The 26,627-nt window shown below is 27.1% G+C and overlaps 1 protein-coding gene and 1 pseudogene across 1 annotated transcript; both read right to left on the reverse strand.

Annotated features, from left to right (window-relative positions):
• Positions 1-6,677: 6,677 nt before the first annotated feature.
• Positions 6,678-15,292, reverse strand: LOC132948877 (tripartite motif-containing protein 55-like; annotated as a pseudogene).
• A 1,062-nt stretch (positions 15,293-16,354) lies between these two features.
• Positions 16,355-26,254, reverse strand: LOC132948885 (zinc finger BED domain-containing protein 5-like). The gene is made up of 2 exons (XM_061019570.1): positions 26,120-26,254; positions 16,355-16,870 (listed from the first exon to the last, which is right to left on the reverse strand). Exons 1-2 carry the CDS (start codon positions 26,252-26,254, stop codon positions 16,355-16,357), a joined length of 651 nt encoding a protein of 216 aa, XP_060875553.1.
• Between the last annotated feature and the right edge of the window lie 373 nt (positions 26,255-26,627).

Below are 26,627 nucleotides of genomic sequence, written 5' to 3' on the forward strand. Positions count from 1 at the left end.
TAAGTGGCTGAATAGTAGGGAGGTGTCTGCTGTCTAGATAAGTAAATCTAGAAATGTATTGACAATTATAGAAATAAAACTTAAAAAAATAAATATTTCTATTAATAGTTAATTTTAATTTCCTATTGTCAATTTTCATGTATAGAAAATAATAAAATAAAAAAGTTTTTTGAAAATTTCAAGTAGGTACCTACGGTGATTAGTTTTTGAATAGTGAATACAATAAAATAAGAAAATTCCCACGAGATTTTGTTAATTTACGGGTGAATAGGTATAGGTATCCAATGTCTAATAACTTATTAGTAGGGTTGTCTAATAAGTAGGGTTCGGATTTGAAGGCAAATGCCTTTCTTTTATTAATCATAATAGAAAAATAATTTTTATACAAAAATGTGTTTCATTTAATTTATTAGACGATGGAACCTTTTTTTTTTTGCCTTTTTTGCCTTTTTACTTATAAATGCCTTTTTGCCTTTTTTTTACCTTTTGTACTTATAAATGCCTATTTTGTGTTTAATTTTTCAGTTGATTTATAATTTTATACACAGCTTGCGTATATCGCTACAAATGGGTTTAATTATTCGCAATATTTATCGATATCGTCTTATCGAGTATTTGGTATTTACTGAAGACAGCCTATCAAAGTACATGGTAGTCAATTTTTTTTTTAATACCAACTAGTTTACGAGGTACTCATGGGTAGGTACTATTGTATTAAGTATATTTTATGATATATATATTGCTATAATAGTAATTTATTTTAATACATATATTAATAATAGGTCTTAAAATTGGATAAATATTTTTAAAATGTCATTGCGTATAGTATAATATCATTAATATTATGTATAATAATAAAAATAGATAAAGGTTTCAAGTCCCCACAGTTAATATTTTTTAATTACAACAATTTAACTAAAATCCTTGTTCTTCGTTTAAATATCTTATCTGGTCCAAATTTGAAACCCTAAATGCTGAACTTTAATATTTTTAGATTTTTGGTTTCATTATGAACTAGAGGGACTTAGAGGGACTTTGTATTAAATGTTCAAGCATATTATACATAAAAGTTGACAAATTTTGTCAAAATTTAAACAATAAATATTCTTTTAAAAAAAAAAATAGGTATGTCTATGTACCTATCTTAAATATTTTTAAATATCTTTAATAACCGCATATGAGGAGAGGAACTTTGTAAATGATTTTCAACTTTTTTTATCATTATAAGGTAATAGTAATAAAACAAAAAAAAATCGATAATTGATATCAATAATGTACCTATATTTAACTCATAAATAGTAAAAATATTTTGAAAATTATACCATAAATCTATTATATAGAAAATGCTAATGTAACCTTTTGATGAAAATTTTAAATAGGTATTAAAAATTAATTGTGTTTGAGTTCCAACTTACAACAAAAAAAGGAAACCGACTTTGTAGAAAACTGATTTTTCGTAAAAAATTGCGTGTTTTTAAGATTAAATTATTTTGTTGTAATATATATACAGTGTATTATATTTTAAATTTCAAGGCAATAAATCTTTTTAAAAAAATGTTTAGTGGAAACTATTTTTGATTCGTAATTTTAATTTAAAAAAACCCCCAATGATTAACGAACAATATAAGATAGCATATTATTATTACGGACTACGCGTATTATAATATTATAATAATATATATTCTTATTTTATATTCGTATACGAATTTAATTTGGTATTTTGTATTATGTGTAGCCATACGAATCTTTTAACCATACGGATATTTTTTGTAGTTATACTACCGGCTAACACAGCTATAATATTACAACTTATACAGTTAAAGTGTTGAATCAGTTAGTTTATAACTAGGTAATTTATAAAGTAACTTAAACGTGTAGGTTATGTATATAATTTATACTTTAAAACTAGTTATTTTACACATTCCCTGGCATCACTTCGTTAATGTGTCAAATTGTACAAAATATGTACAATATCGTTATTTTACTGTCCAGCATACCTAAATAAATTAGATAAGACTGACGTCCTTGTATAGTCGGTGACCACAATATTCATGTAGGTACGTTTATCGTGTTAAATAATATTATCGCTGTACATGTATTATCTATTATTCTTAGTAATAGTTTTACAGTCACACGCGTCCAGTTGATTCATTTGTCTCCACGCTATTATTTTAAATATTTATTTATTTAAATATTAATTATAAAATGAAAGAAAAGTTTTATATTAGTGTTAAAAATCATACGGCCGAGAATGTTGTAATGAAATTGTATATAAATAAAATAAATATATTATTATTATAAACAAAAATATTATAGGTACTTAAATTATTATACTGTATTAAAAATAATATTAATAATACAGTACATTAAAAATAATAAAACATTATTTTTAATTAATTACAGTATAAATATTATAGTAGTTATGTAGTAGTACCTTAATTATAATATTTTTTAAATAACGTTATTATTGCTGTACCTATATAAAAAATATTAAAATAATAGTATTAATAGATTTCTAAAAAAATGTAAATTACGTAATTGTGATATAGTTATGAAATTATTTTTATAATAATATTATATTATTGTCATTACACATTTTCTATCTGGGAAAATAATATAATTTAAATAAAACGATTTCAAACTTGATTCTTAAAAAAATTAATTTTTAATCATAATATATAATATTATATATTATGCCCTCATGGGTAGCTTCAAGTATTTTAAAATATAAAGAAATATACACTGATAATAAATTTCAAACACATCACATCATATTATTTTATAACAAAATAAAATATTTAAATATTTGAAAATCATTCACTCAACGTAATTTACTAAATTTCACAAACGCATTTACATTTATACAAACTCGCCAATAGAACAGACTATAATAATACTCACTGTTGAATACGATGTCCCCTAGTTAGTTTTGCAAATAGATGTTATCTAGATTATTATCTAAATGTGAAGAAACACGTGCAGAACAATTTGCACCTTATCCACTAGATTGTCATTAGTTATAGATTTCGGGATGTCTTCAGTTTTCTGAAAATAAAAAATCGTATTTCATATTTAGGTAATCAAACATGAAACAAATTGTCAATAATTAATATTTTGAATAAAAAATCCCTGGTATAATAAAAAAAAATTCCTAATTTTTCAACAATAATAACTCAAAACATAAGAAAGAGATTTTTTAGATTTGGTTTATCATCATTTACCATAATATTACTATATTTAAGTCAAAATGTTTGTAAAATAAAATTATTTTTTTAGTTTATCAATATATGACTGCAATACACTACTTAAGTACTATAATAAATACTTAATAAATTATTAATAATCATTTTTTCGGTGACCTTAATGTTATGGTTCTTAATGGTTATTATATTTTTTAATAACTTATTAGAGCGCGGATTTATATGCATTAAAAACCAACCAAATATGCGCTAAATAAATCCTAAATATGCATAAATATATGCACTAAAATGTTAAAATATGCACAAAAAATAAAATTATGCATAATAAAATTAGCAAAAAAATTATCGAACCCGACTATATAAATACTCATCTACTTTTTTTTTTTAGGTTGTTAATCTAAAAGAAAAAAATAGGAATCAATTTATATCAACAATGTATCCTAAAACAAATTATAATAGTCTTTAAAATCTTTATATTATTATGTATTTTATTACCCCGATTATTGATCTAAGGTCATATTTGGGAAAACCGTTTATCCCTACATGTATACCTATATTAATATATTAATATATTTTGTTATTAATCGAAACTATAAAAATATGATATTTTTTTCTTATATTATAAGATAAGAAAATATAGGTACTATATATTTTAAAAATGTCTATAAAAACATCAAAATATGCACTAAAATTATGAAATATACTATTAAAATTGTAAAATAAGCCCTTAAAATAGAAAAATGTCAAAATATGCAAAAATATGCGCTAAAAAGTTTCATTTTTTAAATCGTCATGTCATGAAACAAACTGTGTGCTCACTTAGCATATTATACGATCAACCAGAATAAATATGCAAATGCATACAAATCCGTGCTCTACTTATTACTTACTACCTACTTAGGTATTAGTTAATACATAAAATATATCATTGTTATAACATGTCTAAAAATTATTAATCTAATTTGGTAGATAATTAAAATTTGTAATGATTACTTATTTAGGTATCCAAATAAACCAATTTGTTTTGCATATTTGGGGTTTTATTATGTAAAAGTGTTTTTTTTTTCATTGCTTTTTTGCATTTATTCCAGATCTGACATTTTAATACGTTTATTATGCTATAATGCTATACAGTAATGAAAAAAATTTAAATTGAGTAAAGAAATGTAAAAACCGTTCGTTTTTTATGTATAAAAACATATTGTCTTCAATCAGTTTCACAAATGCAAATCGTGCAAAATACATGGTATATTATTGTTAATTTTAGATTATGAGCGGAGCGATGAATGTATTCATTTTATAACGATGTATGTTTTTTTATTTTTTTATTTGTTTCTGTCATCACCTTTTAGACGGAATGGGACATTTTGGCGTGGCCGTTTTGGCGTGGCCCTTTTAGCGTAGCCGTTTTGGCATGAAGCCATTTTGACGTGAAGCCGTTTTGGCGTATTATAACGGTTATTATATTAACTAATTTACCATTATAAGTATATTTTTTATTTTTATTTTTTGATAGTAATTATTGTATACGTATTGTTGGAATTTAATGATAAGTTTATATTACTATGCTGTACTTGTGCCCTATGGGTTTTTAACTAAAGTTAAAATTGACCACTTGACCTATCAAAACGTATACTATCGATTAGATCGATTATCTACGTTTTGAATGATTTGTACCCGTTGTCGTTTCTTATCTGCCGTGCGATAAGTTTATCATTTCATTATTTCTTGTCCTTTAATATTCCTAGCTAGATACAGCATAAATATTTCACACAAATAGTGAGTTTTTACTTTTTATATACATTTAAATCTTTTATACAAGTAGTGAATTTTAATTATTAAATTAATTAATATTTATTGTTGAAATGGGAATGGTTCATCCTACATTATGGTCATTTATAACGTGCTTAGAAAAGATTCAAGCTGGAAGAGATACATATTTATTTCAATTGGAATCAGGAAGGAGTCCCCCTAAAAAGCTCAAAAAATATATTGACACAGACAAATGTCTTTTAAACATAGTTCAAGAAGCAGATACACGAGACATTTTAACATATTTAAGAGGTGTAGCACATAATATTTCTTTACAATAATAATGTTTTTTTAGTAAGTTAATTAATATGTCAATTGTATTTTTTAAATTTTTTGAATATTTGAACTGAATTTTTTTTAAATCGTATAAATAATAATAAATAATTGTATTTTATTTATTTTTAATTTATACTATAAACAACCTGAGACATTTACGCCAAAACGGCTTCACGTCAAAATGGTTTCATGCCAAAACGGCCACGCCAAAATGTCCTAGATCCCCTTTTAGAACAGTAAAAATGATTAAATTGTCTTCAATAGTATCTTTTCTGATAGGAAAGTGAATCTAGTTGGTACTTTGGGGGGGGGGGGGGGGGGGGTCAAAAGTAAATACCCAGTAGTTTACACAAGTGCAGGGAAGAACCAGGCACGTATCAGGGACCTAGCCTGGGGGGGGGGGGGGCAATTAATTTGTTTTAGGAATACCTGTCCAAATCCAAATCTATCTCAGTGTAAATCATTATCACGATTTAACTATCACGATACTATCTTAAATCGTAAATACGTAATATTATTATACACATTTATTAAGTAAGTGGATGTCGCTCTGCTGTACAGTCGGTTCCAAGTGGGTCAATGTATAATGAATTGTATTTAACTTGAATTCAATGATATAGTATCATTGTATAAGAAAAACGATTCTGAGCGGAGACGGTTTTTCAGTCTGGATATTTTATATTATTATTATTTATTATAGCCTGTAAGTTGAATTGATATTATAATATTATAATAATTTTTTATTCGTTTCTATAGTGATACACAAAGCATTATAAATTAAAATTGTTAGCGGTTTTTAGTAATTTGTCGGTGGTTTTAAATAATTATTGAGAAAATCGAAAAATTACCTCTCTAAAGTACCATCGTAATCCAATTTGCTAAAAAATAAGAAACAATAGTATGTTAAAATCGAAGCACTGCTTCTGGTAAAAATATTGTATACAGAATAAAAAAAAAATAAATAAATAAATAAACACCAAACCACTAGCTTCCTCGCTCCGCTCAGAATCTAAAATAGTAGATCATACAATTTTTAAGAATCTTAAAGTTATAAGTGACATACTGAGATGGACTGTAAACGGGATTTAGGGGGGAGGGGGAATCTCCCCCATCACCCCTTCAAAATATGTGCTTGGGAAAAACAAAATAAAAATTAAGGGAAAACCGGCATTTTTACTCAAAATCGATTTTTGTCGTACATAACTCCAAAACAAATAACCGTATTTTCATGAAATTTCCACCGGTTGCTAATATAAGCATTTTCTATACACGATAAAATTTTTAAAATATTTTGATTTGTTTTGAACTGTTAACGGACATTTTAGTTTCAAAATGTTTAGTTTTTTTTTTCTATGAATGTCAATTAAATTCCTAATATTGTAGCCATATTTAAATTGGTAATTTATTTTCTCTATTAATACCTAAAATAGGTGGTTAGTAAAATATTTAATGATTAATAATAAATAAATAATACAATTTTCTGGAAAAATATGTGCATAATGTTTTGACATATTGTAGAAACATTGTTGAAAGATCCCGAAGCTTTTATATATTTTTGTGGCTTATAAATTGCAATTCTTTTAACGGCTACAAAATAATATATAGGTAATATTATAAACTGCATTATCATTTATCAACCAATTAATACTGACAGCATTTTAGACTTTTTGTTTTTAAATATATAATATATAAGGTATTAAATAATATACAGGTGATTTTTTAAGCTAGATTTCCTTGATTTTTTTGTTATTTACTCAAATTCTTATTTTTACAATTTTTAATTATCCGTTAAGACCATAATATTATTAAATTTCTGACATTTTTTGTACCAACTGCTTACTTAAGGAATGTCTTGAGACAATACAAACATCTAATTTTTAAATGAAAACTCCCCTTTTTGCAAATTATTTAGCGGAAATTCTAATGAGTAAAGTTTTTGAGTTATTAAAATGTTTATGCTAAGGATAATAATCCTTAAAAATGGTTTTATAAAAATGGTTTTATAAAAATATAAACTATCTGTAATATTAGATAGATGTAGATAAAAATAATTATGTAGTATTTATTGGTATCATTCTTACAGATTATTTATATTGTTAGATCAGTAGTAATAACCAACATTTTAAAATCATCTAAGCCTCCATATGTATCTACTTAACCCATTATGGTATGAATTGGACACTATAATAGTAGGTATATAATTTGTATACTAATAAGAGCCGTATTATATTCTTAAGCATCGACTATATGAATACAGCCCTAAGTGACATATAACTTAAGAACTACATAATCTAATTTTGATTTAGACACATCAAATTTTAAAAAAAAAGTTAGCATTGTCAAAGGATCATCCTTAAGTGGTACAAAAGAATCTAAAATATTCGAAAATATGGTCTTCAATTTCAAATGTATATTTAAAAATTCCAAAAATCAGAATTTGAATACATGCATAATTTAAGCGTACAAACAGAGTGAGCATGCTTAAAAAATCATGCTATATAATATAGTATAATAATATTATAGTGTAGGTATACTCAGTACTCACATTCGATTAACTTACGCAGTGTATCGTAAAACACAACTGTTAATTCAATACAATTTGTAGTAGTTGAATCCAATCCACTAATGTCAATTATAAAACATTTTCTGACACTTGACAGTTGATTGTTGACTAAACTATAATAAATTATATAAATATCCCGTAAATTATTATAGCCAAGAGAACGTGATCGTAAAGTTGATACATTTTCTTGGTATAAGTGCTAAAATATAGGTACTGCTAATGTACTAATAATGTAATCAATCAAAAAATTAAAACTCGACAAATCTTCATTATTGTGCGATTCTTACGAATTAATGTGGTAGGTACGTAATATTATTTTAACGTTTTATTATTGTAGTGTCGAAAAAAAAAACATAAGAAACCACTATATTGTACCTACGCAAAGTTCTTTACCATTTGTGTGATACCTAAATGTGATTATTCGATAAAAAGTTGTAATAAATTACTCCCGATTGCAATCTGGAAGTTTGTTTATAAGCTCAAATGTATATAACGTATTAACGTCCTCTGCTTATTCAATCCCCACCGTTTTTATGGAGTTCTAAGGAGTTCTTATGCAAAAGTCTAAGGCTATGTGTGCATATGTCCGTAGTATAAGTAAAGTAACATAAACACATAACCAGCTCAACACTACCGCCATGCATGCATACATTATAATATGATATTACCTATATCAATAACTAACTTCACACGTCATATTAATTTAATATTTTGTTTTTTTTTGTCTAAAAGTATTATTAATGTCATAATTCCCAATTAGTTATAGAAACCTTATAGTTATCCGATAACATTTCTAAAAACATATTTAAGAAGACGTTTACTTGAAATCAACTTTCTAACATTTGTTAGTTAATTATTAAGATCAATATATTATCGATATTTTAAGATTTAAAAATTTAATTTTGAAGTATTTAAGCGTCAAAAAAGTGAAAAAGTAATTTTTAATAAACTTTATATCAAATTTAAACATGTTTTCAGAATTGTTTCACTAGGACAGTCGGAACAATTGGCAGATGGGTACATTTTTGTAGAAAACACAGGTGAGATTGAATTCCTTAAACATCAGTACCTACCTATATATTATTACAAATTACAATGTTAGATGTACTTCATATATTTAAATGATATGCGGGCCGCATACTTTGTCATGTCTAGATCTGCCTTGTTTTCCTTTTTCAAAGCAGATTCAGAAAAATACAAATAGAAATCGTATTTTTTTTTTCAATTCCTCCATTAGCAATTTATTTTTAGTCAAATGCTCCAATTTTACTTTATAATACGATTCCACATAACCCATCATTTTATCTTCGCTCATTTTCAATTCGCCACGAAACCTGTAACGTATAATATTATTTTATTAATTAGAAGATCGACACTTATGAAAATCGAGTCATAATCATAATATTATCATAACTTTACATTATCATTCTATTATAATAATTATTATTATGATAATAATTTATGTTATTGTACAACACATACACAAGTGTATATTTTACACGACACATGTTTATAATATGCATTTGTAGGTACTCGTAATATGTTTATACATATAATATTATAGACTAATTTTTGTCTTAATATACTGCTGTGTTTAATATAAATACAAGTTATTGAATTAAAACATACATTTATATAACTAAGATAACATTATAGGTATAACTAAATAGCACAGCTGGATTTAAAACGAGATTTTTAACAGAATGGGTGATTATTTAGACGCGTCTATGTACGATAATGACAGGAAGGCAGGTATAGGTAATCATTTTCGATAACCGATATAGGAACGAGTAACGACAATAATTATTAACAATATATTAATAGTTTTAATTTATTCTGTGTTTATATTAAGAAGATATACGTTTTAAGCAGTTAAAAATGATATCAGAAGTCGTAATAGTAGTAAGTTATTATCAGTTTTATCTTTTAACTGTGATAATTGTTTACAGTTATTTAAAAAAAAAGGCTCTGCTGAGATATACCCCCATTCCCTCACCACAATCATAATTATGCCACTGGACAAAATGTTACTATAGTTTTCAATAACTACACAAGTGGGTGTAAAATGGAGATGTACGCTACATTGGAGTCGTGTACCTACCACCTATAGTACCTACAACAGCTACAAACTACTTAAAAACAGTATAGGTATCAGTGAAGATGTAAAAGTTCTTTTAAAATGGGTTATCGAACATGAACTTTCACTGCTTAAAAATTTAATGAAAGAACCGATTTATAATATTCTGAACGCTTATTAAAATTAATGGGTGAAATAGTTCAATCAAATGTCGCATTCAATGTAACATTGAACGATGTAAATAATTTCATTCGTAGATGTATTTATCGTTCGAGAAAAAAAGCGCATTCACAACTATCTAACCTATTTATTTTTCTAAAAAAATAAAAAATTACAAACTTTAAAAATTATGAGGTTTTGAAGTACCTATATTATATTATGTATTTAAATTATAATTTTTATAAAATTCCTATACCGTTGTTATTTTGGCTAGCCGCCGGCCGTTACGTATTAGTATGTACACTTTATAACTTTTTGAGGGCAGAATATAAATCTTAGTTTACGCACAATCTATTATCTACGTTAAGAAAATTCAAAATTGCTATTAGAGCTGAAATGGGTACCTAACCCATAGGTACCTAGATTTTTTTCAAATATATTTTGTAATAATATAGGTTAAGTATGTCTACTCAAGTACCTACTGGGGTACCTACGTAGGTTAGGTTATAGTAGTTAGATAATAATATGATAATATGTAAGTGCGAATATTTCATATTTCATACTTAATATTAAAATTGTCTACATTTTACTGAATTATCCATTAGGTGATATGCTTACTCAACAAATTTTTTCTGTATTTCTTCTTTTATTTCACACTTCTGCGTTCTTAACGTATTTATATTTAACGCTAAGCATGATTTTACTTAATTCGTAAAATTTGATTTTTCACTGTTAAAAAAAATATATAGGTATATATTATTCGTAAAAAATTCAAACAATATAACAAAAAATATTGTCGAAGTGCATACTATAGGGTTTTAAAAAAAAAATAATCATATTGAATTATAAACATTTTAACCAACCCATAAGTTAATTTTATTTTTGATTACATTTGAACGGATCTCCTCCATAACTTTGCTTTTAGTTTTACAACGGTGAGTTCTATGACTCACTAATTGGCACAGTGCACAATGTGGTTATTGCATTTAGTACAATATGCCTCAATGTATTTCTGTAACGTAAATAATTATAAAACTGAATTATATTATGACAATATTACAATAAAGTTACGACTCATTATAAGATTTATTTTTTAAAACATTTAAAATAAACATAAATTATTATACAAAAAATATACTTAACGAGAAATATTTTCAACATATTTTCAATTAGATTACCTATAATTGGTATTTTTTATTATAATATTTTTGAGAATTGAATTAGTTCTTAAAACAGTTAATGCATTTTTATAAAAAGAAAAAAATATTGTTACATATTATATTTTGGTTTAGACGTTTGCCCGTTTGCGTCAAACGTAATTGTACGTGATTTGTGTTTTATTAAAAACAAAGATATATTACAATTCCTTATTCATATATAGGTACTTGTACTTACATCATCGCAATTTGGACATGGGACTTTCGATATTGTGTATTGACCATACTCTTCTTTTTGGTACTCATCCATATAATTATTTCTTAAAATACTCTTAAAACATAATATGAATGAAAAATTAAAACCATACTTATATTAATATAGGTATTAAATATAATAGTATATTTATTTAGTTAATATTTTATACAGGTGCAATTTGTGAGTGGTGGAGAGGGTGTGACTTAATGCTGTATCGCCAAGAGGTATTGAAATGATGTCAATAAATCAATTAATCATCAAATGTAATTATTAACTGCGTGTTAAAATGTTACCTAATTAAGTAACCCCTCCACTACTGGCCATTGTTTTCCATTAAATTGCACACGTACCCTCAGTATACAATAGGTAAGTACAAGCTGGGTATATAATATATATATTATAAAACTTATGATTACTTCATCAAATTGTTCACAAAATAATGTACAATTTAAGTCTTTTTGAAATGTCAGTTACCACTCCACAATCGCATACGAATTGACCTATATAAACAATAAAAAACATGATAAACAAACTTGTACTACCGTTATAAAGTAAATCAAATATAAGTAATTCTATGCATTTTTTGAACTCGAATACAATTAATTGCATTGAAGTATTCTAAATATTATATTTTTTATTCATACAAAAATGCATCCTTCAGTCTTTGATATTATTAATATAATAAGACATAGGTTGTAGGTATAACTATATATTATTATTAGTAACAAAAAAAAAGTTTGTATTCGAAACCATTGCTTCAAAATGTGTTTTTAATATTTTACACGCAAATTAAATAGATCATGACGATCAACTGATGTATTCAAAAAGTTATTTATAGACATAATTCCATAAATAAGAGTTATACTTTTTTATAGAATTATATTATAAGTATCTACTTAATAAAATATGTTCTTTAATGACATATTTATTATCCGTAATAAATAGGTTGTAGGTATGTCCTATGTACTGCAGGTATATTTAGAATACATGATTGATAATATTATATAGAATACTATTCAAAATAAACTGCACTCAATATAACAAAAAGGTGGAAAAGTGGGTATACCGCTCTGCTTTACAGTAGTTGTCGGGCATGTGATTGTAATTATCGTAAGAACTAAGTAATCAAACTAAATAATATAAAAAATAAATGCTAATATAAACATTTGGTGAACATTTCAAGAGTTTATTTGTTTTTGTATTGTAAAATATCAATTGATAAATTGAAAAAAATGGGAATTCGTTAATTTACCATTAAAAAGGTATACTATCGTAAAACTGTTAAATTCAAATACTCATAACAAATTAATATTACTTTCCGGTAACGTGTTTATTAAGGTTAAGGTTACCTACGCTTGTTATCTGTAGGGAATCATCTATTAAATTTTTAAATGTTAGTTACCTATCACCTATGAAAAGAAAATTTTTTATAAATTTCTAACTGAAAAATAATTAACAAATTTTCGGAATTTTTTCAACATTTTAATTTTATATAATCTATACTCCGTCAGTTTACATTAGTGCTACATGAGTTAAAACTATTGCAATTAGGTACATAATATTAAAATTGTTGACCAAACTTTACGTATTATAATCATTGATATTGTATATATGATGAATATTATCTTATGTCTTTAATGATTGAAATTTAAAACTATGTATATAATATTATAGATAAGCCGATAAGCAGAATATTAAGAACACCTTACCTGTTTTGTCAAAACCCAAATCAATACATTTGTTGCATACGCCATGGAGGCAATTCAATAATTTTGAAGTAGTGTCCAAAAGCTTTGTGTAAGTCACATATATGTTCAATTCCCAAAGTTGTTTGGCACTCACGGTGAGCTTGCTTTTATTTCTGGCAGACTCCATTACGAAGGTACTCTGTAATTAAAAAATTGTATGTTTATTCATTATTGTAATACATTTTGTAGGTACCTGCTAGCATATCATTATTTAATAATATTTATTACAAAAAACTACGTGAACAAGGTGGGCATCGGCAGTTATCGTAATTTATGAATAATATAGATTATATAGACAATAGAGTTTGGTATTATAATGGTATTAAAGCCGTACCGATGTAAAATTATGTACAAAATAAATGTAGGTAGGTATCTTATAATTTTTCTTTATAAAAATATTTACATATTCCCTTTTTCACGAACGCCGTTCTTAAATATATATTAAGTTGCAATTTTAATGTTCTCGGCACAGTCATCTCGGTCATCAGTCATCACTATATTCTTTCAGCATTATTCATTATTTAGATTACAGTCCGCAGTATTGGCCGTTCGGCACGCGGCACGCCCCGCCCTTTTCTCCAGTACCACTACTCACTTCTAACTATTATAATAGTCAATAAATAATGATAATACTAGTCGGTTTAAGTCGGTACCATCCTATTCAACCTGCTTTAACGATTATTTAGCTATCAAATAGCAATCTCATAGGGTATATGAGTTTATCAGTGGCTTCATTTGGGGGCTGCAGAATTTTCCCCTCCCCCATTTGACAATTTCGAAAAATACTGAGAATTTTCAATTTTGACCTCCGGAATGCAATAACTTGATTCACTTTTCTATATCAGAAAAGATGCGTAAGAACTTACTATAGTAAATCGGAGCATTTTTACTACCCTAAAAGTTGACGACAGGCAGAAAAAAAACACACACATCATTGTATAAAACCAATATATTTATTGATACGCTTAGAACCTAAAATGTCAAATGTCTATAAATAGCTCAAAAAAATGTTCATGAAAAAATATTGAATTTATATAACGTAATAAATTAACATGCACCTATATACAGTGAGATACTGAGATCAATAGTAAATATTTATAAATTTAAATATAACAACTTTATACGTTTGCGCACCGTTTTGACAATATCCCATATAGAAACATACAATTTGTAGTTAAATCTATAAAGTTTTAATAGTTTTATACAGTTATGATTTTTATGTAGGTAATGTTTATAAATTATAAGACATAAATTAAATTAATAAGAATAAATTAATAATATATTTAAATCATGCTAAACTTTTTATTTAAGTTCATGAGTTCTTTACCAAATACTTTTCTGTGATTGGTTGGTATACATGGTAAGCTTTTGGTATAGGAGAACAATTATTTTTAGTTCTATACTCTATTTCCCGTAAGTTGACCCACTTTTTTTTTGCGCACGCTGCAAGAGTATGATGGTGAAAACGTTGTGACAATATAGCTCACTGCTGTAGTTATACAGTTTTATGTCGCGAAACACCACGGTGTATACGTAGTGAACTATAATATTGTCACAACATATTCAATACATCATGTACACCGTGTGTGCAAAAATAAAAGTGGGTCAACTTACGGGGAATAGATTATAGCTTAAATAAAAACAAAAAAAAAGAAATTAACTAAAATATCTAGGTTTTTGTTAGTGGCGTGTATCATCATAAATCATAATTATGCAAAGAAATGCAAAAAAGTAAAAATAATTTTTAAAAAACTGGGAATAAGCATATTTAAAAAAAAAAAAATACTTTCAAATTTCATAATTTGTGAATCGAACGGGTTGTAATATTACATACATTTCCATAACACTCTGCTACATGTTGTGTCATAAACCATAAAAATAAGAAAATGATATAAGTGATAAGTCCCGATCCCTGCTAATAAATAATAATAATCATATTTTATGACTAGTACAATATTATATTATATAGATACTTACACGCGAGTGTTCAAATCACCTACTCCATCTTCGTATTGGTATTCTTATAATTGGATGCACAGTAGCGTCATTTTAGTTTTTAATAGAGGAGCAACATTTTTGATCAGCCAAACATAGGTAACTTATAAAACAACAGATGACCGGTTGATTCGCTCGCAAGAACATATTAATAATAATTATGTTTCATTTCATTTCATAAAACACACACACATATAGGTAGGTACTTACCAACTTTCATGCACGTCCACGCATATATGCGTCTATATTATATTCCAACTATTAATTAGTAATTACTAATTTATCGCATTATGACAATAATTGGTTAGAACCAAGTGAACCAACATAATTAAATATTTTCCTAAAAATAAAGGTTTGTTTTTGCGCTATGATATAATAGAAAACCGGACACCGACACATCGGGCTGCTTTTAAAATCAGACAGTGACAAATGCCCACCTTGCCACCTCCAAAATAACGCTAATGGGGCATATTGGCACGTACATTGTCTAATCAAACAAGACAAATGTTATAAATTAATATTTTTTTTTCTTGTTTTTTTTAAGACCCATGCCTATATGTAATTTTTCGTTTTTGTTTTCAAAAAGAGGCAAGTTCTTTTTTCATTTTTCATAAATTTGAGTAAGATTTTTGAAAAATGTTGTTTTATATAAGCTGGGGAGCTTACAAAATTAATGTGGCTTTTCTTTGCGAACATTTTTCCATTTTATCAAAATATAATGAATCTTTTTTTCTTTTATTGATGAATCTTTCCGTTTGCTCGATATAATTTAAGAACGATTTTTGAATATAGGAACTACAACAATTATTATACTGAACGACGGGACGTATATCAAATATATATATATATATATATATTATCATTGATTATAAATACTTAGTATAGTACAGCGGTTCTCAAACTTTTTTGTTCGCGGAGCCCTTATATTCCTAAAAAAAATTACGGAGCCCCAAAAATCAGAAATGTCTATATGAACACAACTAAAATTCATAAAAAAAATGATTTGCTTTTTATTTTATTTTCTGTAAAATACGAATATATACAAATTATTCAATTAATATTAATTTAATTAGAAAAAAATAACATAAAATTTTAGCAATTTATTTATTTATTAATGTGATCCGTGATGTTGGCTTTTTTTATTGACCAGTATTTTTATATTTGGCTTGATAGGCGAGAGTTGAATACGCATATCTGCTTCAGCATCCAATTTATTACGATATTTGGTTTTCATTGATGCATATGATGAAAATCCGGTTTCACATAGATATGTTGTTGCGAAAGGAAGAAGTGCTAAGATAGCTTTTTTAGCCAGAGATTGATATTCGTTAGTAATACTGCTACTGCACCAAAAATCTGTTAATGATATTTTATCAAATAAAGTTTTTAAAGATGAATCGGTGGTCATTTCAATAAATTCTTCATACTCCGTTATAGATAAATCTTCGGGCTTATCGTTGTTTAAAAACGGATTTTTAACCCAATTATATCGTTGGATAAATTCTATGTCTTTACTTTCTGGAAAATATTTTTCTAATGACGATAGTATTTCATTTAAATGTTGTTCAATTTCGCCATATATTTCATCAAAATCTTCAATATTACCATCAATCGATTCTAAATATTCCTTTAACAAAGGAAAACTATCAATTTTATGTTGAGAAAAACACACAGCCCAAAATTTAATTTTTTTTTTAAAGCTCGAATTTTGTCATTTGCCGTGAAAACGGTGGTCATTTTACCTTGTATTGATAAGTTCACTTCATTCAATTTTGTAAAAATATCAGCCAAGTAACTAAGTCGAAATAACCAAATTTTATCACTAAGTCTGAGCTGTAAATTAAATGGGTGATCGGTGAAAAAAACGTACAATTCATTGCGCAATTCGAGTAAGCGTACAAGTGTTTTTCCCCGAGAAAGCCATCTTACTTCGGTATGGTAAAGTAGTGATTTGTGCATAAAAAAACCCGACTTTTATCTAATCTCATTTTGACAATGACACAAAATATGACATATGTGGATTTATAAATACCTATTTTAAAGTTTTAAATGTTTAAATGTTTAAAATAATACATATTGGTACGGTCCAAATAGTATTGATTATAAAAATAAAAATTTAACTAAGAAATATAATAATAATTTAATAATTTAAATTTAATTAATACAGATATTCTCAGGGAGCCACGGAGCCCCTAGACTAATCTCGCGGAGCCCTAGGGCTCCGCGGAGCACAGTTTGAGAACCGCTGGTATAGTATATACACATGTTGCCACAGGTTATACAATGTAATATAATATAATGTCATAATGTCATATAATACATTGTATAACCTTTGGCAACATGTGTATATACTATACTAAGTATTTATAATCAATGATAATATATATTTATATTTATATTTGATATAATAATTTTCATTTAAAATTTTGAAATTTGAAAGCTATATTTTAACCCGTGTATGTTTATCCGAAGTTAATAGACTCAAAAACTACTAGACCGATTTTAATAAAAAGTTATACCAATAGATTCCTTAAAACTTAGATGGTGTTTATAGTTTATTTTTTCAATCCCTATACGGCTATACCTATTTCTATGTAAAAGGGTCGTATATCTCAAACGTGACTTTTCTTTTAACTCACGAAAAAAATAATACTTTATTGTTTATTTATAGTTAGTTTCTAATATTACTATTATAATTAGTAGAAATATGGTATATTATACAATTTTTTACAAATAAATTAAAAAAAAAAATCCTTGACACGGCTGTGATAGCTAGTACGTAATAACTATCTATAGTCATCGCCCGATTTTACAATGTCGATACTAGTATATTTTATTTTTTATACTTATAACTTATAAGTGCATTGATATTTTATAATAATACAGGGTGTTACTTAGAATAACTTTTGTTCTAATCAATATTTTTTAATTTTTTTTTTATATATAATTTATGGCCACTTGCATTACACGTATAATAAAAAAAATTATTTTAATTTTTTATTACTGAAAATAACAATTTTTAATTTGTATAAATTTTTTTGAATAAATTCAAAATAGCCAATTTATGAATCTGTTTATAAGAACAATTTGGATGGTAAAAACATTTATCTAAGTTAAGTAGCTTATGTTTTAAAATAACATATTTTTTTGATTAAATTAATTTGAAACGCAATAACATTTTTAAAAATATTTTTTTTGGAAACTTGCTAACATCATGGGTATATTTCTTAAACTATTTACTAATCATTAGTTTTATCAATTTTTGTCATACGTTTAAGTAGTATCAATTTTTTTTTTTGTCAGTTCTTTCTGTTACATCCTATATTACGACTATAATATACATTATATAAATATAAAGGTATACATTAACGAACGCGGAGAAAAAAATAAGATTTTGCGTGGTTATTAAAATTCGGGTGTGGCATAGGAATAACTGAATTTGTAAGCTGGGATGCGAGCCTTACAAATAGATTAGAGACGAATAAATGCTTCATGCATCTGGTTAGTCGCCGTTTGAGTGGGTGTGGATAAGATAAGGAAGTCCTATATTAACTAAAAAATAGGCCGTTTTTCGGACTGTGGATGAGACAGCCTGCATGCATTATGTGCACTCAATCTAGCAATTATCATTCATTTTATTTGTTATTTAATTGATAAGTACCTTTGAAACAGAATGTCCTAAATATCAAAATGTTCATTCTCGCGTTATAGATACTGGTGACTTATTTATTATTATGTTATATTATCTATATTATATAAACTATATTATTATATTATATTATCTATATTATTATATTATATTATCTATATAACTATATATATAATAATTAGCATGGTTGTGAAGGCATAAGCGCAAAAAGGAGGGGGGGCTTAGCCCTCCAAAAAATAACCTCCTCAAAATAAATTATTCAATTCTTTCCTAAAATATTAACAAATCTTTGAAAATTAAACTGTATTTCTTATTTTCTTGTTTTGGAAAAAAAGGTAATTTATTAGGTATTTAATTTTTTAATTTTTATTTAAACTTATTTTTCAATAAGTATTTAAAATTTAAATTTTTACAAAGCTAGTCATCTTTGGATGGATCTGCGTGTTTTCAATATTGATTGTACCTATATGTGTCTGTATTTTTTTTGTATAATATTAAAACTATATGCTCACTTAATCGTCTAACCTAACCAAAATCACATATTTATCGTGTTTTTTGCTCATCCGATAGACGATAGTTAAACACAAATACTTTTACTATTGTGTTAGTGCGCTACTAGATTTAGCGTGAAGTTGGTCGTCACAGCCTGCAGATCATTTTACGGCTGTCAGAAAGGCAATAATTAGTTTGCACACTTTTTAAATATTTCCTTTTAAGACAACACACAATTTTATATAATAGTAATCACTCGTGTGCACTATAATATAGGTACTACGTGTTTAAACGATATACGATATATCTTATTATCTTCTTATTGATAAATATTATATTTTACTAAGCTGTTATTACTCGCCAGTTTATTGTTTTGTTTTTTTAGAAGATAACTATCGTCGATGACGTACACAATAAAACTATGTAACAATGTTCTACAGATAATTCAGCCCGACAACCATTGGTTATGTCGAATACTAGTAAAAGTGCATTATTATATACGAGTATAAAAAGATAAATTTCTTGGTAGATTGGTGTAATATTACATAGGTACCTAAGTACGTATTTTTTCGGTTTGTCGTATTTGCTACTAGAAGAAATAGAAATAAAATATTTTGAAAATTTATTACCTGAGCTCAACCTCATGAATATATATTTGGTTTATATGGTATAAATTACGTAAGTCAAAAACGCCTAGTTTTCAGAAAGAGAAAACAAAACATTGAAAAATCATTCGAAATCGTTGATAATGATGTCATATACATGTATTTATGTACCTATACTTTTATCTTAAATTTTATGTAGAAATTTAAAATCGTTCGTAAAATTCGTAAAATTATTCGTGGTTTTTGAGCGACTTAAGTTAGTTGGATTATTATATTATATGACCTACACTAACAGGGCATGCATTTAAAATTATAAACATATAATAACTATGTCAATAATGACTTGACTTAAGATATTCAGACCATTTTAAAATTATTTATGTCAGATCCTCAAATATTAACTAGACATACGTGTTTTGTACTTTTGTACCCAATATGATGTGACTTAAAATGTTTAGACCAAAACAAATTCTCTAATATGAGTTGTTATAGTTGACTAACGTGATGTGTATCAAAAAAATATAAAAATATAAAAATGTTTGATTCTGATCATACTTTTAGCCAAAAATGTAATTTTTGACACTTAACCTTACACCAAAGACTGCCTGATTGTGTTTTTGCATCATATATTATATATTTATCAATTCTAACTTATAACCCACCCCTGTGGGCTGGAAAATAGTTATATATTTTAAGTAGGGCTTGGATTTAAATGCTCTTCATAGCACATATCACATACAATTTTGTTTAAATGTATATTGTGTAACTCCTATATCAATCTGTTTCAATATGTTATTTTGTTCAATCACGCTGTATACACTACTCTGTACATAATGAGTTTTGATAAAAATAAATCAGTACAAATTTCTGGATTTAATATAATTTAGCTGGTATACACAAACATGTTATTGCTTATTATCACTGCATTGTGAATTAAGTAGAAAGAATTTTTTTTAAAAAATTTAAATAACAATTTAAATATTATGTAAATCATTTTATTTGTCTTATTATGAACACATCAACATAATGTGTATACACTATAAGTCTATGACCAATAACATCGCGTTATCGCATTCAAATTCACCCTTTGCGCACGGGGATAGTAAACTTAAATTTAAATACAAATTTGTCATTTACATTTGCTTATGACACATTAATTGTTTTATTTAGTTGAAAAATAAAATAACAAGCCACTTATAAGAATAATTGACATAATAAATGGACAACACGGACACACAGTATTTACTATACCCTATAGGTGATTTGAACGTACGCGTTTATATTTTTTTAACGTCACAATTAATAATAATATTTATATTATTATTATTTATATTTTTACTATTTTTTATATTTATATTATAATTATAATATATTATATTATATTATATTTATATTTATATTTATTATGGAAATTCAGATATTATAATAAAATATAATATTTTATAAATTCCGGGAAGAAAATACGACGTCCACAACTGACGGACGAAATGTTTTTTTTTTTTGTTTTCGTTTCGAATAGATTCGTATGTAGTTCCATGGCATTGTCGCTACCGAATAATCGCATCCGGGTTAGCACTGTAGGAATTTTGTGACCATGCGGTAGCTGCACGCCAGGCGGGTGCCTTATCGGACACTCTCCTCACGGAACCCCGAAAAGTCACTGGAACTTATGCCATTTGCGAGCTAGGTCCACCGTACCCGTATAGCCGACCGCTTTGCCATAACATAATTTTTAGTTTTTACGAATATACAATCTATTGAAAATACGTAGAAACTAAACCTTAAAAAACGACAGTTTCGAACGCCGCGTGAGCCTTGACGAACGATAAGTGGTTTACACAGATTAGCGGATATTTAGTGATAGTATATATGAAATATTTATACCAAGGTTATTCTTGTGGTGCGTATTTTATTCTGATACGAAAAAATCTAAGAGATATTTGATATTATTATTATCTATATAGGTACATATTTTGTTTTATGAAATACGATATAGCTGGTAATGTAACTATCGTTTATCACGTATTAATTCGTATATACATATACATGTTATAAATAACAATCCGTAACATAGTGATGATAATATAAAAAAATAGCTGCATTTAGACTTAAATTTGGCAATGAAATATTTTAACACAACTACCTAAATTATTAGATTTACTATAGCTGTCATCATCATTTCATGGTATTGGATAGAATAATTGCCAAATTGGATCGATCTATGATAAGAAAGTATTGACTCAAAAGTTAATAACAATATTATAATATAATATATAATGGCATGTATTATATTATATTTATATACAATACATATATTGTATTATATTATAACAATAGTGAAAATAATATACACTATGCTTAATACAAAATATGGTGTGTTAATGTTTTACGTATTATTATTGATTATTATGTATAGATAATATTATTTATAATATATTCAATTATGGACGTAATGTATAATAATGTATATTATATTATTATATCATATATTTTATACTCACGAATAATACAAGTTATATGTGATCAAAAACGATCGATTGAAAATCGACGAATACGACAATGTCAGGACATATCGATGAAGAAGGTGGAAGTGTGAAACCGTATGTTACCGACTATAGTATAATATTATAATAGGCTATATCGTGAGTATAGTGACTACTGAGAACGTGCCCAACAATACTAACACCAAGGACTGCAGTTTAAAAAATACAGAATGCCGGAAGAACATAATATGTTTAATGTTATGACTTATGGTCGATTTAGCTGTGGAGAGAAAATTGTGATTGCAACGAAATTAAGTTACAATTATTTCGATTACGCGTGACCAAAAACGTAAATACTTACGGTAAAATAATACTAAATAATAACAAAAAACCACTTAAAATAATCTTGTTGATAATACTGTATATTATAATGTAGGTATATACTCATACCGATTACCTATGTAGTATGTATAATTATGACACGCTGAACTGTAGCAAAGACTTAGCGAGACTGACCCAGGTCAGGAGGCACAAAATTAAAAAAAAAATATAGGTACCTACATTATTTTTATAATATACTGTGCAACTCGAGACATATTGGTTATTACTCGAGAGACAACATTCATGTACATGGTACCAGTTTACTTAAATTAATTTAAACAATACAGAAAATCACCACCGCATCGAAGAAACCGCACTCCAGCACCCGTTCAACGACAGCAGTAGACGCTGGACGACAGTACGGGTTCACATCAACTCTGCGACGCAAATATACGCCATCACAACAATAGCAATCAATGTGGAGGTTGAAATATTGTCCGTGACCAATATTATTGGGTGGATTAATTTCTGAAAAAAAGCAGGCATTATTCCGTTTGGGCAAAACAATTATATTGTACAATCCAGCACGTAAGTATGACGTACTGTGTTTTCTAATATTCATGACATAATGCATAGCGGATAATATTATAATATAGTATTAATATAATATAATATTATACCTAATTTATAATCATTATAATTCTCAATGAAAAGCTGCGGCAATGCCGTGGCTATAGCGTGCGCACTTAAATAGTTTGCACCGAACACGATGGTATCGTTATAATCTTTTATATTACAATAATATCATATTCTCGTCGTCATTAATTACGCGATCGGAAAAATTGTATATAATATATTATATACAGATGCCATTATAAGTGGTCTATGAGCAAATGTTATTATTACTATATATATTAGGAAATTATATTTTGAGACTCGTTGTATGTTTTTTGAAAATCCTGGCAAGGTCTGTGACAACTCGAGACATATTGCTCATGAGTCGAGAGTCATGTGGTTGCCCACCGCTTTGAGCAAGGTCGCCAACCACGAGCCGAAGGGCCGGAGCATCGTGGATTTCTTATACTGTAATAATATAATGAGAGGCCCCGGGACAAAAGGATGGAACCACAGGTATTGCAGTAATAATAATTACACAATAGAACTCAATACACAATATTTAGGTAAATCGTAAATAAAATATATTAAGTTGGTCTCTAGAAAGCTTAACGGGCGTAAAACTCGGACTTATAAAATAACAAAGACAATCATAAAATTTGACCAAACGATGATATTTTTAGTAATAATTCTAGTAAGAATAAATGATGATCCCCAACAGCTCCTCTAGGCTGTACCGGTCGTTCGCTTAGAACGTATATTATATATAAATGTATAATTCACTATATGGATTGTACCGGCCAGATACATAAAAAATAATAATAATACGTGCATAGTATAAAAAAAGGGATCAGACAACCGTCGATATCGATATATTTCTGATCATTATTTTTCACCAAACGTTCTTCCCACGGGCATTGCCGAGAAAACTTCAACGATCGCTACTCTTTGTTTTCATAAGAAAAACGTTGATATACAATAATAATTTGCGCCCATGTGTCACCGTAGGTGGCAGGTAGAGAAGAGGAGTGAGTATGTAAACCGACGTCCGTCGTTAGCCGGTCGTCGGTCTTCGAAATAATTGGTGGGAGGTCAGTAATATACATAGTGTTAATAATATAATTAATTTACGAAAATTTGATTGCGGCCAGAGGTGGTAGAGTGTGCGGACGGTGGTGTTGGAGGTGTCGCACACTGACGCGCGGCGCATTACCTATACGGCTATACCCGATAATATAATATAAATTTAAGATTAATATACACGAATGACCTTAATTGAACCTTAACTAAACGTTACAATACATTTTATTTAGAATATCTGCACAATAGTTAGTCTATTATAATAGCTACAATCAATGGTAATAATCGTTTTTCGTATACTTACAATGATTTTATATCATTGAATTAACATTTAACATAGGTATCCATTACAGCGACCCACACGGCACATAATGTTCAGCAGAGCGGTAACCACTTACCCACCTTATTATGACTATAATTTTAAAAATAAATGTTAAATAAAACTTTTTGTTTAATATTTCACGTATTTTAATACATATTTACAAACAAATAACATTTATATAATATTTTACGTATTTCAATACATATTTTCAAAAAAATAACATAAATATTTATATATATTGATTTTTTTTCGTATTAGCCAAGGTGTGCAAACAATTTGAACTACTCTGTTGATTTTGCCAGATCGTTTGTATAAACTATACCTACTTATGAGTTATAACCTGGTAGCTAGTTATAATATGTTGGTATATAATGGTATATATTCTAAAAACTATATTATATTTTGAACTTATCCTAGATATCCTAGAATAAAAATACCATAAGATAAACGGAAATGGAAAAATAACAATTATAGAAAAATGAAGTGTATAGGGTAAATGTAAATGTGTAAATGTATAAGGTGATATTCTACGTGCAATATTGTATGGACGGGGATGTTGATGACCCCACGACAAGCTCTGTTACTAAAGTTTATGTGTTAAACGGTATAATAAATTAATATTGGTTTACGTAATAAAATGTATGATATATTATGGATGAACATATTAAATAGGTATGTGTTTACTCGTTCTGGTTTTATTTAACGTTGATTAGTGATTTTATTTCATTAGTCTATAGGGTAGATACGTATAATATTATTCTACTATATACTTTATTATATTTCATATCTTATAATGATGTATAAATAAAAATATATTATGAAATATTATAATTAATTTACCTGAGTATGTAATAATAGGTATTCGTGGATACGGGGTTGAGTTCGACGCCCGATGTCATTGCGGCGTATATACGTATATGTTACGTGTTTTGATTTGTATATTTTTTTAACACTTATTAGGTATATCAGTGGCGGTCGAATGATTTTGTGACGGGCGGGGGGTGGTGGGAGGAGGGATATGGCTGATTTTTCAACATGTATTATTTTATCATTAAAAATATAATTTATGGTTATGTCTAATATCAGTTTATAAAAATATGGTATATACAAACTTTATTTATAACTTAGGTATACAGACTTTACAAACTATACTATACTATAACTATACATACTATATTATAGTATTAACAATATTTTGATTACCTATATTAGTAAATCTTTTTTTTGTTTTATTTTGCTAATTCGTACAGTACTTCGTTGGATGTTATATTTATAACCCCACAATGAACAGCCATAGTAAAAATATTACCGCTAAGTCCACAACTTGATTTTCTGTAACGATATTAGTGATCTTACTTATTTTTTCATCCGCGGAGCGTTTAGAAGTAGAGCAATTTGCATCAAAATAGCTACTACTAGTAGTAATTATTCTTTTATTAGACATAGTAGTTGTGAAAATGTAAAATAGACAAAATAGTCAATATTACAAAAGACACCGACCGTATGGCGTATAATATAGTATTACACTTTAGTGCACTAAACGTCTACACGGACACACAGTAGAAAACACGAGTACGAAAGAACAAAGACGAATCACGGTGATAATTAATAAACTAAATATTATGACTATTATGAATTATGACTAGTGCTCGGAACTGTATGCATTTACATCTTTCTCAGGAAGCTGCATATTTCAAGTCTGATTCCATACAAATTCGTTTCATGAACTATACTATTGAAATACAAAAATGTATTTTGTATATTTTTGTATATTTTATAAAATTTATATGGTTTTGGATATTTAAAGATTTTTAGTA

This window comes from Metopolophium dirhodum, chromosome 1 (genome assembly GCF_019925205.1).
Source record: "Metopolophium dirhodum isolate CAU chromosome 1, ASM1992520v1, whole genome shotgun sequence".
NCBI classification, from domain to species: Eukaryota; Metazoa; Arthropoda; class Insecta; order Hemiptera; family Aphididae; genus Metopolophium; species Metopolophium dirhodum.

Bases quoted from the DNA above. Each gene is read 5' to 3' on its own strand.
- LOC132948885 (XM_061019570.1), bottom strand. From the start codon at position 26,254: ATGTCTAATAAAAGAATAATTACTACTAGTAGTAGCTATTTTGATGCA. The intron at 16,871-26,119 runs GTAATATTTTTA...CCTTTGTTAAAG, and splicing joins ATCAAGTTGTGGACTTAGCG to GAATATTTAGAATCGATTGA.